This window comes from Anabrus simplex, chromosome 7 (assembly GCF_040414725.1).
Source record: "Anabrus simplex isolate iqAnaSimp1 chromosome 7, ASM4041472v1, whole genome shotgun sequence".
NCBI classification, from domain to species: Eukaryota; Metazoa; Arthropoda; class Insecta; order Orthoptera; family Tettigoniidae; genus Anabrus; species Anabrus simplex.
In genome coordinates, this window is record NC_090271.1 from 203,154,364 (window position 1) to 203,173,781 (window position 19,418).

The following is a 19,418-nucleotide window of genomic DNA, read 5'->3' on the forward strand; positions in this document are numbered from 1 at the left end:
TGAGTTTATTAACAAAAGTTCAAATTTCATATCACCTCTGCACAGAAGAAATACCGTACTGAGAAGTAATCTTTCCTTGTCCTGCAGCTGGCAATGTTCCTTGATATTGGTCACGTATAGGATGAACATGAATACGTGCACTAATGCTCTGGACGTGTTCATTTGGAAAGCAGCTTCTGCACAGATGAGAAAGAGATATAATAATCTTAAACAAAGATTATAGAACGTAGAAATCGTGTACTCAAAAAATTAATAAATAACTATCACACGGTAGAATGTCACTGGAATCTACTCCGTATTCTATCACTAATCATTTAATGCAGCCGAATGTCAGTAAAATCGAACACGCAATTCAGTCATAACACTTGAAAGATAAGTAAGTGGAGTTGAATGTCAATAAAATCAAACTTGCAAAATAAATAGCCACTTAGAATGATATGATAATGTAACTTCACATTGTCGAATGTCAATGAAATTGTCCTAGTAAGTTCGAAGAATGTGACACTTGGCATAGTTGAAGTTTTTCACTTGATAAATATTTCTAAGTTTTTACACAGTTTTGAAGACAATCACTTTGATCGGATGGAAACAAAAATATTGTATTTGTGAAATTATTCCTGTTCACACATGTTAATTGGAAAATAAATTGAAACTGACTCTGTTCGTTAACAGTCCTTGGTTCGATCACTCATAAGGTTGATAAATACAAGTTCAGTTATGCAGTTCACAGTCTATCACCTACGAAAATATTCCCAAGTGTTTGAGAATTATTTACACGTGCAAAAATTGCAAGCCTGGCGACATAGATACAGGGTTTAATTTAACGTGATAATCAATCACCTGTCCATGTTCGACACTTGAGAAATTATAAGTCTTATAGCACCATTATGTCAATGAAGACTCTCGAAATATTTTAATCACTTGACGAAACACAAGCATTGGGCAATAATTTATCACTGTTCAGAACATCTCATTCACTTTGAAATATGAGCACTTGGAAAATAAACACAAGTTCTAAACACTCATCCTAAATAATCAATCACATGTAAATGTTAATGTCGGCGAAGCACAAGTTGTATTCTATCACTCACGAACTGAAGAAAATTGATAAGTTCTACTGTCAACACTGAAGAACTTAAACTATCACTTGATGCTCCATCATGACTGCCACGAGACGACCAACCAGGTTCGACCGTGGTTACTGACACATTGATCTGCCTTGGGAATTAGCCCTCCTTCTATACACAAATCGTGAAGATAGCAGTAATTGTACCTCATTGAATATCTCCTTTAGCTTTCATCGAATTTGCACCAAACTTGGTGGAAATGGAGACAAAAACTTCAGCAACATGATGATGTTGTTCTCATAATATAATTCTTATCCTAAAGAAAGTTATGAGGCATAGAACATTTCAAATGTTCTCTGGCTGATGCAATCTTTCTGTCACAAGGGGAGGTGGACTATGATATCATAAGCTCCACGTCACACACGAACTTCATGCTGTAGCTAGCTGTTGAGTCAGTGCGCAGTGCATAATTCAAATTTGAAGTGCGGGGACTCTATCTTGGACCAGCGTTCCTGGTACAATATATAGGATTGGAATCGGTGATCAGAGAGCCTATCAATTTGAAGATGGCACTGTATGTATGTGTGGAAATTGTCCTTCACCTTTTGTATTGCATGTTTGTTCTTGTTTCAGTTTCTATTACTCCCTCTTTCTGATGCTGACCTGTCATTGTGTTTGTGTTGCTATTCTTATTTCTATCTTACTATGTATGGCTTGAAATAAGTAAATGCTTAGGCAAAATGGTCAATGAAGAGCTCTGTTACATTAAGAATATATATCTCTTGATAGTTAAGGCATTACAAAAAAGAAATTGGAATATGTAATCATAATTATCACCACAATCATCATCATCATAATCATCATCATCATCATCATCAACATCATCATAATCCTTTCTATTTTCTAGCCAGTCATTGTAAGGGAAAGTTGCTATCTTCACCGTTTGAGCGCGTTCTGTTTCAGGGTTTCATATTAACTTAGTCCACCTTCATGATTTGTGTATCATCAGAGAACCAGAAGGGCAAATTGATTGACTTGGTCTTGAACCAGAGCAAATTTTGGCAGCTTACCAAAGGTTTCATTTACTCTCATTACAGGCAAATATACTTTATTGCAAATCCTTATGCACTTTTTTCATCATATTCCACAAATGAACAGAATATGTAACATAAATTTGTATTCTCATCCTGACGTGGTGTAGCTCCTTTCAGGCACACCATCAATGGAGGTGGGCTACATGCACCTTTTTAACCACATATTAGCTCTCCTGCCAATCTTAAATTTCTCACAGTACTGGGAATCGAACCAAGGCCCTGGAGGATGGCAGCTAGTAGTGCTAACCTTTACACTATAGAAGAATTGCACACATCTAAAGCAAAGAGCTTGATATTCCTAGAACATGAAGAAATAAATTGATATCTTTTTATATCAAACCGACAGAATGACCACTGTCTCTTTTTGTCTTAGGACTTGAATAAAGTAATTTCTTCTCATCAGTAGTGGTGAAAGATTTCAGTCATAATTGGAACATCAAGAATAATACTGCTATAAAGTGTAAATGAGAAAAGAATCAAATGTAGAGCTTCAAAACAATGGTAAGACTTTGATGTCTGTTGAGATGTGTAGAATACTGGTATATTCCAAGTTGGAGGTTGTGGAGATACAACATTCCTTCATTGAGGTTTGTAAGTGAGTATTGAAAGAAATGATACTACTGTATTTTTAAAATAACTGTGTGTTTGGCTGCCTGAAAACCCCCAACAGTTGCATATTTTTCAGTTGATCAAAATCAAATTAATCTAGTCAGTAGTGAGAATTGGGTTAATTCCTGGAGGCAAAAGCAGCCTGGCATAGAGCTAATTGCTCTATTCCACTGCCAAGGTTAAAGACTGTGCAAGCTTTTACATTGTACTCATCCAAGAGACTTTCAAGGCATGTGCGGAAATGGCTGGCAAGTTTAACTTAAAATTCACTTTAGTGTAAAAGCTCTTTTAAAAGTAAAGGTTTCAATACTGAATAGAAATTTCCTAGAAACACTTTATTTTTTTAAAATTTCAGTCTCCAGTATTTTCTACTGTTTTCAATCAAATGAAATCCAGAAGAGTAGAATTTTCTGAATTAAGTTGAAGTTTCCCAGGTAGTCTCCCAAGTTTAAAATGAAAACATGACGTATTTTCTAATTTCTCAGTTCTTTCATTATTTTGAGTAATGTTGTGCTTCAGTGGCTTATAAAATGCAGTGATTTCACAAATAAACATACTGTCTATTATGACTGGAATATCCTCTTAAGAATAAGGTATTAACCAAAAATAATATTTCATAACCATCACACAAGAAATGCTGCAGAGGTACAATGAAATAATATTCAGCTCAGAAAATATGGCCAGATTGCTCGGAATGAGAGTGCTTCCTTACCTAATACCGCAAACTTCCTGGCACAAGAAGTGGTGAGTTGAAAAGTTCAAGTCCCAGAGTACAAGGACAATAGAATGAAAGGATCATGGCAGTATTATCATGGTGGTTTCTTGGTTTTTAATACTCAGAGGTTCGTCCACACATCGCCAAAAAACAGGTGAACTTTGGTACTTTCTAGAATGAGTTTAAATAATAATATTTCACTGCAAAATGCTCTAATGCTGCTTATCACTTTCCTAACATGATAGAACTATGCAAGCTTATTGGAAAAGTGCATATTGTACAGATGTATTTTAAATAGTGATATGAGAAACATTTTATTGTATTTATCCTACAACATGGGATAAAATATATAGAGTTTGATTTTCCATACAAGAGTCTGCTCAGTTTTTGTGTCAGAAAGTGTGCGCTATATCAGCATCCTTTTAAAACAATGTGGTAATTGGCTGAGTACTGCATTCCAACAGGAGCCTGTATCCTGAGTTCAGTTCCAAAACTGTAGGTTGACATTTGATTGAAAGTAAGAGATGCATGATTTACAATACCATTTGTCTTGTCATTTGTTTTTATATGGGGATAGCACTGCAAGCTCAAGTTTTTGATGCTCCCATAGCTATCTCATTTGTTCTGAAGATATACTTTTAGTCTTTGAGTCTAGTTTCCTCTTGTATATGCTCTATAGACTTTTACTTGCGTATTAGTCAAATATTTAACATTTTGGTCACATTTTAGTTTTGGTGTTTTCTAATGTATTCTGTCAAGTCAAATCAAATTTTTCCCCACTTGTGTCTATACATCAACACGAAGCTACAGTATACTGCATGGTAACTGACTTACAACTGCCAAAATCATACCTTAAGTGAGTGGCCATCTTGTGATGACATCATGCTAATTATGTCAGCAACTGTGGTCCTGTCTCGTGAATTCTTCCTTCTGCTTTAAATACAAATCATCCCCATGTACGTAACACTTTTGAGCTATAAGGCATGATCAAAGAGTTTCCGTTTGAGGGCGTTGCTGCAGCAGATACACAACGTGCCGCTTCTCCGATGTGGGTACATAAGTACGGACATTTAGGCAAAGGGTTTAATGTGTCAGTTGTGTTATACCGAGATGCATGAGTTAAATGCAGCCACGTGAACTACGGCGACATTATTACCAAATGCGTCCAAACAGGACCTACGTGCTGTTATTCTCTTCTTGGCTGCCAAAGGACAAGCACCGGTGGACATCCATTGAAGAATGAAGACTGCGTATGAGGCAGCATGTCTGTCAAAAACGACCGTTGTGGAATGGTGCACCAAGTTCGGTGCAGGTTGCGTTTCGACACAACGCCGGTCAATCTGTGAGGCCAGCCTCATCCATTACAGATAACAGCAAGTGGGCAAGCACCCGCCCTATAGTCCTAATCTCTCCCCATGTGATTATCATGGCTTCGGTCCCTTCAAAAATGCCTTGAAAGGTCGACGCTTCCTGTCAAATGAGGATGTGCAGCAGGCAGTTACGGAGTTCTTCATGCGCAGGACATGGTGTTTTACCACATGGGGATCTTCAACCTGGTGCATCGGTGGGATGAGTGCCTTAATGCTCACGGCAATTTTGTCTGATGTACATCCCAATTCTAGACTGCATGGCTATCAAACGGGAACTTTTTGATTGCCCCTTATATAATAACGTTTTGTGTTACATGAAGAGCCTTCGCAACCATTTTTCACCAGAGAACCCGTCCCCAGTTTGAACTATTTTTCACATCAGAAAAGAAACTAATAATGTTATTGGGTTAGCGTCCTACTAAGTACATTTTTACAGATTTTGGAAAAGCCAAGGTGCCAGAATTTTATGCTGCAGGATGTTTTTTACATGCCAGTAAATCTACCGACACAACAAGGCTGATGTATTTGAGCACCTTCAAATGCCTCTAGACTGAGCCAGGATCGAACTCACCAAGTTGAAATCAAGAGGCTCTATCGTCTGAGCTAGTCAGCCAATCAGAACAGAAACTATCTATGAAGAGGCGGAGATGGAGCTGCAAAATTCTTAACAGAATGGAAACAATCTAATTTGAATTTCTGTACCTATGCACCAAGCAAGTGCCAACAAAGTGCTCTTAGTAATGCAGGCCTTTTTTTTAATTTACAGTTTGTTCTGAGCCTGAGACCACAAGGCCTCAAAACATCCCTAGTGAGCGGTGGTGAACTCCTGACAAGAGGCTTGTCTTCTGGGAGACAAAAATACCAGACTGATCACTCGGAGTGGCCAGTCAACAAACCTGTCATCAAGTTGGAAGCACATAGACAAACTTCAGGTAATAAATAATAATACCCAGTACACGTATGGCCTCAGCTACCATGTGCAGACATTTTTTTAATTTGAGGCCATCTGACTGTCTATTTTGATGTTATGTTTTACTCTAGGCCTACTAGATAGCAGAATAAACCAAACCTCTCTTGGGCATTTATGGCAGAGTTTTAATTAATTTTATTGGGTAAACACCAAGTGTCACACCAGAGATCTTATATGTGTCGACATCATATGACATGGAGTGTCAAATGGACTTTTTTCCACCCTTCAAAAATCCGACTACCTCTGCCAGGTTTGAACTTGCTATCTGGGGATATGGAGGCTGACACTTTACCACTGATCCACAGAGGCAGGTAATATAATATAATGTTCGTGTACAAATATGCACATTCCAAAAATAAAATTGAAGGTCTGTTTGTTTGTTTGTTTGTTTGTTCCTATACTATCCTATACTGTCCCTCTGATCACAACTAAATTTTGAAATATAAAGTTTTACATTATTTACACCTGAGCTTTGATATTTTGGCAGTATTAGACTGAAGTGTGAAAGTTGCCATTGAAGAATGATCAAAATCTCGTTTTAATCCCTGTGATGTGACAAGAGTGATGTGACTCTACAAACCATGTTTTAAGGTCATATCATACATAGTTTCCAAGAAAATCATCTATAAATGTATGCCACCAGCTCTCAGTCCCTTTCATACTGCAACATTGAGGATTCCCATCTCCACCACTCCAAGACTAGCACAGACATTATGCTTCCTATGCTAGGTTTACAAGCAAAACACATTAAGTCAGTGTTGTAGTTTCTTACATTTTCACACTGTCTTACGGTGCTGCTTTAAATACTCTAACAAACACATTGGATAATTTTAAAGATAAATATTCTTATTCTGAGAGCCGATATAGGCAAAGAAAGACTGAAAACTTTCAATTTTATTTTTTTCTCACCATAAGATTTTTGACATGAAATGCTCTTTACTCAAGTCTTAACCTTTCAGCTGGTTCAAAGTACCAGTGAATATTGAGAACATCAGAATATAAAAAGAAGGCTCTTGAAGACTGATTTACAATATATAAAACACAAATTGAAAATTAACATGACCAAAAGATTTGGCCATGTGGTTAGGGTCATGCAGCTATGAGCTTCCATTCAGGAGATAATGAGTTCAAACACCACTGTTGGCAGCCCAGAAGATGGTTTTCTGTGGTTCCCATTTTTACACCAGGCAAATGTTGGGACTGTAGGCCTATCTTAATTAAGACCGTGGCCACTTCCTTGCCAATCCAAAAGAGCATTATGATAATTGTCATTATTAGGAATCATTGTTTCTGTAACAGCATAAGAAATAAATTAGCTTTGAAAGCTGAGTATCAGTCAATCAAGCAATCAAGCAATCAATCAATCACCACTGATCTGCATTTAATGCACCTGTTGTTTACCTAATCTTTTATTAAATAAATGCAAAGAATTTGGATTTTTTTTTAAAATTTAACATCCCAATTGGTAAATTATTCCAGTCCATCACTCCTCTTCCTATGAATGAATATTTGTCCCAATATGTCCTCTTCATATTATGATCCTTCTTACTTTTAAAAACACCACTCAAAACTTATTCCTCTACTAATGTCACTCCACACCATCTCTCCACTGACTGCTCAGAACATACTACTTAGTCAAGCAGCTTGTCTCCTTTCTCCTAAGTCTTCCCAGTCCAAACTTTGTAACATTTTCGTAAATCTGCTCTTTTGTCAGAAATCGCCCAGAACAAATTTGAGCTGCTTTCCTTTGGATTTTTTCCAATTCTCGATTCAAGTAATCCTGGTGAGAGTCCCATGCATAAGAACCATACTCTAGTTGGGGTCTTCACAGAGACTTATATGCCCTCTCCTTTACATCCTTACTACAACACCTAAATACCCTCATAACCATGTGCAGAGATCTGTACCCTTTATTTACGATACTGGTTATGTGATTACCTCAATGAAGATCTTTCCTTATATTAACACCTGGGTACTTACAGTGATCCCCATAAGGACCTTTCACCCCATCAATGCAGGAATAAAAACTGAGTGGACTTTTCCTCTTAATGAAACTCCTGTTCATAGGAATGACGATGATGTAGGTGAGCACTCATTCAACAAATAAATTACTTCTTAAGAAAGTGACCCACAATTAAGAGGCTGTCTGAATGGTATGGTTGCCTTCTTTAATTCCATTAGCAGTTATCTTCTTTAAAATAGTGGTAAGTTTTATAAATAAAATCTGAATATAGTTGAGTGTTAAATTTAAACTTATTCCTTGTTTCAGGTGAGGCCCAGTATGTGGATGACATGCCAACAATATCTGGGGAGTTGTTTGCTAGTTTCGTTCTAGCTAAAGAAGGACCAGGGACCATTGCAAAGATCGATACGTCTGCAGCTCTGGTGAGTTGTGGTGTTTTAAGTTCTTTCTCTTCGGTTTTAAATACATATAAAAGCTATGCAAAAGTACTAGATCTCAGAGATACAGTGTAGTTGGCCCTAAGAAAATGGATGTTGACTGATGTAAAACAGAGAAAAGGAATTACGTCTTCATCAATATGATGTGGCCTATCAGAGCAACAGTGATCTCTCATTTTTAATATAGGAAGATATTCGATTTACAGCTGATGATCTCAATGTCAGGCACCTTAAAACAACCATAATCATCATCAACATCATTGGTCTTTGATTTACAATATTACTTCCTTTGAAATGCAGGGATGTTGTTTGTATCAAAATGTATTAGACTGAAGTGATCATATCTGAAGCCCTTTCAGATATGGCTACTTTATATTAAGATTGCTGAAGGAATATTACTCTTTTACAGATATCTTAATATAATCTCTATATAACTTGCTTTAATTAATACAATAATATATATATTGTCCATATTTAGTATATTACAGCCATGCAATATCTGAATATACTTCTGAAAAATTATCATCCTAACATGTAAAAAGAAAGAAAAAAAAAAGTACTTGTCACTTTACAGAAAAGCCATTGTATATGAAATGTAATTATTGTGTTGCCTTAAAAAAGTATGTACTGTATTGTCCCTATCACGAGCCAGAGGCTCATGGGACCTTTTATCACCAATAAATAAAAAAAAAATAAAAAAAAAAAGATTAACTAAAAGAACTGGGCTAATGATAAATTGCTAATAAGCACTCAGATACAGAGTTTTAAATATATTCCAGTTTTGTGTGTTTTTCTGAATCAAAAGCCTACTTTTATACGAAAAGTCTATTTGTATACAGTTATCAAGAATTATATGGTTTGTCAAAAAATTATTTAAGTGCACAGAAAACATAAATCAATTTCTCCTCTTGAATTCCAACTTGATCTTCATATTATTATCCTCCCTACTTTTAAACACTCCAGTCAACATGAGAAACTAAACCCATAAAATTCCTCATAAGAAATCTATTGTCCTTCAAAACTCTTCAGTTTCTTTGATATTATATTGTCTGCCATAAAGTTAGCACTATTTTATAATTTATCGTAACTTCAGTTTTCTATATTTCCTTCAGGCAGTACCTGGTGTGGTCTCTTTCTATGCAGCTGATGACATCCCAGGAAAAAATAACTACACCTTATTTTCTCCAGAACTCTACGATATGCCAGATGCTGAGGAGGTAACATTTTCATCTTTGCTGATTATTCTGATGTTAGAAACACATGTATACAAAGTTAAATCAGTTTTAACGTTACATTATTTCTGACTAAAACTTGGCCTCATTCAGTGTATTTTGGCTGTCTTGAAGTAGGTTATCTTCTGTACTTGAAGGTGAGCACTAAAACATGTGCTTGAGAGCTGCATTCAAATAATAATAATAATAATAATAATAATAATAATAATAATAATAATAATAATAATAATAATAATAATAATAATAATAATAATAATAATAATAATAATAATAACAATAATAACAACAACAACAACAACAACAACAACAACAACAACAACGACGACGACGACGACGACGACGACGTTTTTATGTTCCACTGACTACCAGTACTTTTGATGGTTTTTGGAGATGCCAAAGTGCTAGAATTTTGTCCTGCAGAAGTTCTTTTACGTGCCAGTAAATCTACCGACACAAAGCTGACGTATTTGAGCCCCTTCAAGTACCACCGGACTGAGGCAGGATCCAACCTGCCAAGATGGGGTCAGAAGGCTACTGCCTCAAATATCATAGCCACTCAGCCCAGCCATTCAAACTCAATCGTGGCTTAACCGTACGGCACATGTTCATAGAGACTTTTGCATTTGTTTGAAACGTACAGTTCACCCCTTGATTGATCTTCCCATATGTTTGGGAACACTCTCTGTAGCCTAGTGCAAAGTTTGGGAAAGCCTGACACACAGAAGCATTGACAAGGAACTGATAACAATGACAGAAACAATATATGATAACTGTTACAGCTGTGTGAAGAAGACAATGGGTAGAACAGAATAGTTTGGAATCAACAATGGGCAAAAGCAAAGGAGTGTGTTGTCATCCTTCCTGTTCATAATGGCAATGGATGACAACATAAAACCAGCAAGGGAAGATTATAGAGGGGAAAGAATAAGTGTAATGATGTTTGCAGGTGATTTTGTGATCTGAGGAGAAGATGAGGAGGAGGTATAACAACAGCTGAATGTACTGAATAGAAGGATTGAACAATGGGGATTGAGGATCAGGGTGGAGAAGAGTGAGACAATGGTGATTAGTACAGGAAATAAAGAAAGAAAAGCAGCTGTCAAAATTGGAAACAAGGAACTGGAAATAGTAGAACACTTCAAATACTTGGGAAGTGAACTTGCAAAAAATGGAAGACTGAACTTGGAAATTAGTAGAAGGGTACAACTGGGGAATGCCTTTTATCACTAAGTACAGCCATTAATATGGAATGAAGATATACCAATGAAAGTTAAAAATGTAATGTACAAGGAATATTAGTACTTACCTATAATTACAATGTGCAGCAGAAACCCAAACAATGACTCTGAGAGAAGAAAGTAGAGTACAAGCAGCTGAGAAATGAAGATATATGAAAAGAGCTAAATGTGCAAAAACTAAATGACAAACTGGGGCAGGTGAGATTGAGTGGTTTGGACAAGAGAAGCATGTATGAAAGAAGATAGACTGCAAAGTCAAGCACTGTACAGAGGACTGGGAAGAGAGGATGAGGGATATTGAGATAACGATAGATGGACTCTGTGAAGAACAGCATAGGACAATGGAGCCTGGACTGGAACAGAGTACTGGATGAGGAATGGTGGAGAGACAAGACGAAGTGGAGAGGAACCATATTTACCCCCACCCAGTGTCAGCTGGAAAGGGGGAATTGTTGATGATGATGTTTGGGAACACTTTGTGTAGCTTAGTGCACACCCCAGCTGTCCCTGAACCTAAATACCAAGTTGCAAGAAATTTTGTTTAGCTGTGTTCCCTTGATATTGACACAGACAGACATTGAACTGAATGTATTTTTGACTTCGATGTGTCAAGTGTGACGTTACACCATCAGTAAAAAAAAAAAAATCAAAACAAAACAAATCTGTCACCAGATATCTCTTACATGCCAACATTGTATGACATGGAGTGTTGAATGGACTTTTTTCCACCCTTCAAAACTCTGACTGCCTCTGCCAGGTTTGATCCGAGGATTTGAAGGCAGACACTCTACTGTACCACTGATCAACATAGGAAGCTACAGTAATGATAATGATAATAATGAGAGACTAAAATATGTTTACATAGCCTATAGCTTTACTGTGAGTGAATCAGCCCTGATGTACTTGGAGAAACTTAATTATGAAAATCAATTCTATTTTTCATGTTGTAGATCTTTAGTTCAGGCAAGGTTTTGTTTGCTGGTCAGCCAGTGGGTGTGATAGTAGCTACCACCCAGGAAGTGGCAAGAGCTGCTGCAGATATGGTGATAGTAAACATCACAGACTTGCAGAAACCTGTCCTGACAATCGAAGACGCTATTGCATCAGGAGACAAATCTCGTTTTAAAGAGGAAGTGAAACCCACATCCATAAATAACACATCAGCAGGTTAGAATTCATCCTATCTTACTAATATAAAAGAATGTAGCATCTATCCATGTTCAGGATTTATTTCTTATTTTTTCAAGTTTGAGAGGGTTAATAGTATTTACAACGTGGAGATGATATCAATCATTTTTGAAAGTTTTGTGTATCTGTCTGTCACTCTGTTTCTATTTATAATTAACATTTCCTATATTAAAGTAGAGAATCCAGAATTTCTCTGCACTTGGTTGTACCTCAGTCTATTTAAAAGGAGTTAAAAAATATCACTTTAATATTGAGAATACCATCTTCGAGCCAGATAGGAGCAAACAATTAGTTCAGTGACTTCTCTTGGGGAACACGAATGCTACGCACAGGTCCACAGTTGTTTTCTTGCTAATAATAATGGTTGGTACATTCTTGCTTTCTCTTTATTGTTTAGAATACAAAGTCATTAGAACTAAACTGTGTAATGTCCTTCACATGCCAGACAAACCAAACCCTATGGCACAACAGCTCCAAAGGGCCATGCCCTACCAAGCGATCGCTACTCAGCCTGAAGGCCTGCAGATTATGAGGTGTTGTGTGGTCAGCATGATGATCCCTCCTGGCTGTTATTCTTGGCTTCCTAGACTGGATCCCTCACATGCACAATACCAATAAAATTACTCCTGTAATGTCAAGTAAAGAGTCTAATGATAGGTAATTAGAGAATAAAACCAATAATAGCAACTGACTACAAAAACTTGTCTGAAAATATGTTATATGAAATGTTATTTCAAAATATATTAAGTGGTACAGTTATGGAGCCTCATTTGTCATATGGAATAAGAAAAGCATATAAATGTGATTTTCATGTAAAAACCAGTGTGTGATGATATGGAGTTTATCTTTAGTATATCCTACACTTGTCTCTACATTTTATGCGGGTTTGCTGCATATACCAAAAAGAAGAAGATAGAATGGATAAAATAATCAATTCATATATTTTTACAAAGTAAAAAATGAGAAAGTAACTACATGTTTTATTATTAGTAGTAGTCTCCAAAAACCATAAAAGTAGTTACCGGGACGTAAAGCAAATATTATTATTATTATTATTATTATTATTATTATTATTATTATTATTATTATTATTATTATTATTATTATTATTATTATTATTACATTACGCAACTATTGATGGGTCACGGATACTTCCGGCAATTTCTACATAGAGTAGGTAGAGCGAGCGACTCAGTGTGTATTTATTGCAATGATGTAGACGATGTATTTCACACATCCTTCGTATGCTATCATTGGTCAACTCAGAGAAGATGTTTAGATACTGAGCAAGGAGAGTTGATGCCAGAAACTATTGTGCAGGTGATGCTACAAAACCAAGAATGTTGGGATCAGGTAGCAGTATATGTAGAAGGCATCCTGCATCAGAAAAAGAGGGATATAAATGCTCATGAATGGCAGTAAGGAGAAATACAAGAAGAAGAAACCTGAGAAATTAGCACGACACCACCCTGAAGTAATGTGAGAGCGGTCCTGGGGTGGAGATATAAATCGTGGGAAAAGGGTGTGTGGGTTTTAGTGAGTAGGAATCTCACACGCTTGTGGAGTGCGGACCCTCACAAGTATCTAATGAAAGATTTCCCACACTTCCCCGTAAAGAAATCTTTATTATTATTATTATTATTATTATTATTATTATTATTATTATTATTATTATTATCATCATCATCATCATCATCATCATCACCATCATCATCATCATCATATCATCATCATCATCATCATCATCATTATTATTATTATTATTATTATTATTATTATTATTATTATTATTATTATTATTATTAGAGGAAGAATACCCTCTATCACAACGACACGTCTCTGATTGATTTTCTGCATCTATGCATATCCCCCATACCCTGCTATTTCTAGAAAGGCAGTACTGCGTTTAACAACTTACTTGTTTATTTTACATTTTCTGCTTGCACACAAATGAAAATGAAGTAAAGAAACAGAGCTAATATAGAAGCTGATCTTCGGCTTTGAGTAACTATGCTTGAAACAGACCCAAAACACTTGGCCTCTGGAAAATAGCATCATCTGCCCATTCATTCAACAACTTCTTCTTCTGTGATGTTCAATCCGAAGACTGGTTTGTAGTGGCTTTCTATGAACTCCGGTCTGTGGCTAGTCTCTTCAAGTCCAAGTAATTATTACAATGAATGATTTGTTTTATATATCATAGCTGTGGTATACCTCTACAGTTCTTTCCTTCCACACTGCTCTCCAGTATTCTGTGCAATCCAATTGTCTCTTCAGTGAGTAAGCATATCCCATAAACATAGACTTCTCTCCAATCCTTTTTAGCATTTCTTCATTGGTGATTTTGTCCACCCATGGATTTTCCTGTAGCACTATATTTCAAAGGCTACTATACATTTCTTATCACCCAAGCCAAGAGTCCAGGTTTCACTACCATACAACAGTACGCTTCACACACATATATATCTTCACAAGACGTTTCCTGAGGCTCATATTAGCTTTCCTTTTCTGTTGAATACTATTTTGACTTGGTTAATGCAGCTGACTATTTCTCTTCTACTTCTTCCATCTGCTGTTATTTTGCTACCAAGATAAGTGAACTCCTGTACATTTGCCAACTGTTCTTCATTTAAAGTACAGTGAGAAGGTTCATACTGCTGGCTACAGAGAAGGACTTTGGTTTTCATTTTGTTGATCTTCATGTTATAATTGTTGAAGGTGGATTCCATTTCTGCTAATGTATAATTCAGATCATCTTCGTTTTCTGACAGGACTGCGATATCATCTGCAAAGCAAAACATGGTAATTCTTTCTTCTCGAGACCTCCAGTCATTGGCAAATTATAATTTACTTCATCTATTGCTGTTTGAATGTATGCATTAAAAAGAATTGGTGAGAGCAAACAACCTTGCCAAACTCCTTGCTTAATGTTGGCCTCTGTTTCCAAATTGTCCTCCTGTCCTTGTACTTGACACCCAATTCTTTCGACACCATGAATAGTTTATTCCACTCAACCTTATCAAATGCCTTCTCCAAGTCTATGAAAGCAATGAATGTATCAAGATCTTTTCATAGTCGTTTCTCTATAATCATTCTTAAAGCCAGAATTGCTTCTCGAGTCGCTCTACCCTTTCTAAATCCAAATTGATCTTCTGTCAATGCCAACTCCACTTTACCTTCAATGCGTCTCAAGGTAATACTGGTGAGTATTTTAGAGGCTTGGGTTACAAGGCTCGGTGTGTGATATTGGTCACATTTATTAGCAGATGCTTTCTTTGGAATGGTCACTATGACACACTTCCTAAAGTCCGATGGGATATGTCCCGTGTTATACATTTTGAAAATCAGATCAAAGAGGGCTTTCTTCACATTGTCCCCAGTGGCTTTTATCAGCTTTTCTGGTACATCATCAACCCCAGAGGCCTTTCCGTCTTTCAGCCTTTCCATTGCTTTATTAAATTTATCCAAGAGTAGTTCATCTCCTTCATCTTCTTTATCTACTAACTCTTCATTTTCTAGTATTTCACAAGGTGTACGTCTTCCTCCATATACATTTTCAATGTATTCCTTTCATTTTGAGGCAATTTCAGAATCTTCATACACCAGTTCTCCATTATCTGTCTTCAGTCAATTGCACCTAATCCTCTTGCCCCTGAAGAACCTTTTGACTACCTTAAATGCTGTCTCAAACTGATTATTCTTAACTAGTTCTTCTACTTCGATGCATTGCAATTCCAGAAATTTTTCTCTGGCTGCCTTTCCCTCTTGATTTATTTTGTTTCTCATTTTCCTGTATTGTTGTCCTTCTTCAATCACAGAGTTCTTTCTTCTTGTGTCTATCTTTTCAATGATTTCATTAGTTATCCAGGCACTGGACGAGTCGGCCGTGTGGTTAGGAGCACGCAGCTGTGAGCTTGCATCCGGGAGATAATGGGTTCGAACTCCACTGTCGGCAGCCCTGAAGATGGTTTTCCATGGTTTCCCATTTTCACACTAGGCAAATGCTGGGACTGTGCCTTAATTAAGGCCACAGCCGCTTCCTTCCCATTCCTAGGTCTCTCCTATCCCATCGTCGCCATAAGACCTATCTGTGTCAGTGCAACGTAAAACAAATAGCAAAAAAAAAAAAAAGTTATCCTGGCTTTTCTATTCTGTGGTTTCAGCTTTCCCACAATATCTGTTGCTGCTGTTAGAACACTTCCCTTCCAAGCATTCCACTTATTCTCCATACTTCCTAAGTCTATTGCTGATATTTCTGCCAGAAGTTCAGTTGTCTTCTTCTTAAAATCTATAGCAAGGTTTTGATCTCTGAGAGTTTCAGTATTCCATTTTTGACTGTTATTCTTTCTCAGTTTCTTCAGTTTTAGTTGACATTTGCTCAAAACCATGTTGTGGTCGCTACCAATATCTGGACCAGGGCAGCTTCTACAGTCCTTCAGCTGTGTCTTAAACAGCCGCTTTACTAAAATGTAATTGATTTGAAATCGATTCCCACCACCTGGCATTGTCCAAGTATAATGTCTTCATGCATGGTGTTGAAATAATGTATTTGCAACCACCAGCTGATTGTAAGCACAGAATTCTAATAAATGGTTTCCTCGATGATTCCGTGTGCCAAGCCCAAATTGGCCCACAACCATTCCATCTTTACCCTCTCCAATAACAGCATTTCAGTCTCCAAGGATTTTCAGATTCTCATCTCCTTTAAAACCTTCAATTCTGTCAGATCATCATACACTCTTTCCACTTCTTCATCTTCGTGGGCAGTGGTTGGCATGTAAACTTGAAAGATCATGGTGTCCTTTGGTTTAGTATCTAATTTCACTAAAATCAGTCCACCACTCTGCTGAATGTATCCTTTAACTCGGTGACCCATTTCCTTTATCAGCACCACTCCAACTTCTGCCTCTCCTGGTTTGTCCATAATGATTCCCGTGTGGATTATTCTGTAATCTCCACTCCAAAAATCTCCATTATCAGGCCACCTCGCTTATGCTATTCCTAACACATCTACATTCATCCTTCCAATGTCCGGCTCTATGGCTAAATGGTTAGCATGCTGGCCTTTGGTCACAGGGGTCCTGGGTTTGATTCCCGGCAGGGTCAGGAATTTTAACCATAATTGGTTAATTCCCCTTGCATGGGGACTGGGTGTATGTGTCGTCTTCATCATCATTTCATCCTCATCACGACATGTAGGTCGCCTACAGGCGTGAAATCAAAAGACCTGCACCTGGCAAGCTGAAGTCCTCGGACACATCCCGGTACTAAAAGCCATATGCCATTTCATTTCATTTCATTTCATTTCATTTCATTTCATTTCATTTCATTTCATTTCATTTCATCCTTCCAATCTCAAGCTTTAAGTTTTCCAGCTTTCCACATTGTAGAAGTGATCAAACATTCCATGTTGCAATGGGTCTCCTACGTTGAACACTTGTACAAGCACACCCCGCCCAGAGATCCGATTGTGGGGCTAATCTGGAAACTTTTATGAGTACAGGTTTCGTGACATGAGCTGCTATTCCTCGGGATATACAGAGGATCCTTAATGCAGTGGTTTCTGGTTGCCATCTGCATTCTATGCTGTTGACGATTCCTTGTTCGTTCATCCGCATTTAGGGGTGATTTCTCACCCCAAGGACAGGAGGGTGCCCTGTACCTCTTCCACACTTGAAAGAGGGAGACCACTTATACCAGTGGTCACTCAGTCGGACGCAGTTTAACGTCATACCCGAGGCAAAAACAAATATAATCACTGAAGCCAGCAGCAACCATCACGCATCACAAACAAATTCACATTTAAAACAGAGTATAATTCTTAGTTCAAACAATTTTGCACTTACTAAGTTGTAAAAACATATGAATTCACTATTTTGAAACATAATTGTTTGTTCCGAGCAGAAGAAATATATATTTTAAAAGTAACCATTCAATAACTGTACCAAGTGAATGTTCTCAAGTAAGTTCAAATTATTAACCAAATGTCACAATGTTTTATAATTTGTATGTAATTAGGAAGTATGTTGATGAACTTTAAATTAGCATAAGTTAAATTAAAGTTTAAAGGAAAATAAATATGAGGTTTATATTATACGAATAAAATTAAACATTACAAAATTCTCTCTTTTGCACACTGAACTAAGTATTATGTTCTGTGGCTAGGGGGTTCTTGGACATGCATGCGATAAGCTGTGGGGTTCTCAGATACAAAACGTTTGGGAAACCCTGGTCTAGAGTAATAAATTAATTACAGGCTTCTGAGCAACTGCAAAATGAGCTCAACAATGTTGTGAGTTGGACAGCAAACAATGGTATGATGGTAAATGGAATAAAAAGTCAAGTTGTAAGTTTCACGAACAGGAGAAGTCCTTTCAGTTTTTAATTACTGTGTTGACAGAGTGAGAGTACTTCATAGGGATCGCTGCATGTACCTAGGTGTTAAAAAGAATGATCATCATTAGCGTAATCACATTAACAAGGTTGTAAAGAAAGGATACAGATCTCTTAACATGGTTACGAGGACATTTAAGGGTTGTAGAAAGAATGTGTAGGAGAGGGCTTATAAGTCTTTGCAAGACCTTAATTAGAGTATGGTTCTATTATATGGGACCCACACCAGGATTACTTGATACGAGAACTGGATAAGATCCAAAGGAAAGCAGCACAATTTGTTCTGGATGCATTCCAACAAAAGAGTAGTGTTACAAGAACATTGCAAACCTTGAGCTGGGAAGACTTGGGAGTAAGGAAACAAGCTGCTTGACTAAGCAGCACATTCTGAGCTGTCATTGAAGAGCTGACATGGAATGACATTAGTAAACAAGTAAGCTTGATGGAGCTTTCAAAAGTAGGAATGATCATAATATTATGAAGATAAAGTTGGAATTCAAGAGGACAGATTGGGGCAAATATTAATTTATAGGGCGAGGAGTAATTTATTGCAGGTAATGTTCGATAGAGTTCAATGTTCTTTGAAAACATTTAAGAAAATTCTAGGTAAACAATTTTGATATGGAATTTTCCACCTGGTGACTAAATGCAAATCATTAATGACTGTTGGTAGGGTAAAACAAAACATCAAAATTGATGTGCAGGCAGTCTGGATGCTGTTAAGTAAAATACCTGTGCATAATGATAGCTAAGGCCATATGATCATTAATAATAATAATTGCGTGTGGCTATTTCTAGCCAAGTGCAGCCCTTGTGAGGCAGACCCTCCGATGAGGGTGGGATTATTACCTATTTATTTAAAATAGTGAAATGCCCTTTTAGTTGAGATCATTAAACAATGCTACTGCTTCCTGCCCAATTCTGACCTTTTACAATTCTTTCACTGCTGAAAACCTTCTATGTGTTAGTTTGATGTTAAACCACTAGGAAAGAAAAGCCCTTGAAATTTATTATGTGATGCGTAAGTTGTTGATCAAATGTATGATGCACTGAATAAGCCTTTAAACAAGGTTAAATATGCCTACTTAAATAAATAATACAGTACTTAATATTATTGATTGGTTATAAGAATTCATCCTTTT

General features: G+C 36.9%; 1 protein-coding gene across 2 annotated transcripts in view; it reads left to right on the forward strand.

Annotated features, from left to right (window-relative positions):
• The window catches only part of LOC136877471 (uncharacterized), a 169,427-nt gene that overhangs the window by 89,830 nt on the left and 60,179 nt on the right, over positions 1 to 19,418 (forward strand). For both annotated transcript variants that reach the window (XM_067151530.2, XM_067151532.2), the window contains 4 exons: positions 5,622 to 5,787; positions 8,095 to 8,210; positions 9,338 to 9,442; positions 11,646 to 11,862. In XM_067151530.2, coding sequence (XP_067007631.2) covers positions 5,622 to 5,787; positions 8,095 to 8,210; positions 9,338 to 9,442; positions 11,646 to 11,862 — 604 coding nt within the window. The remainder of the gene's footprint in view (positions 1 to 5,621; positions 5,788 to 8,094; positions 8,211 to 9,337; positions 9,443 to 11,645; positions 11,863 to 19,418) is intronic.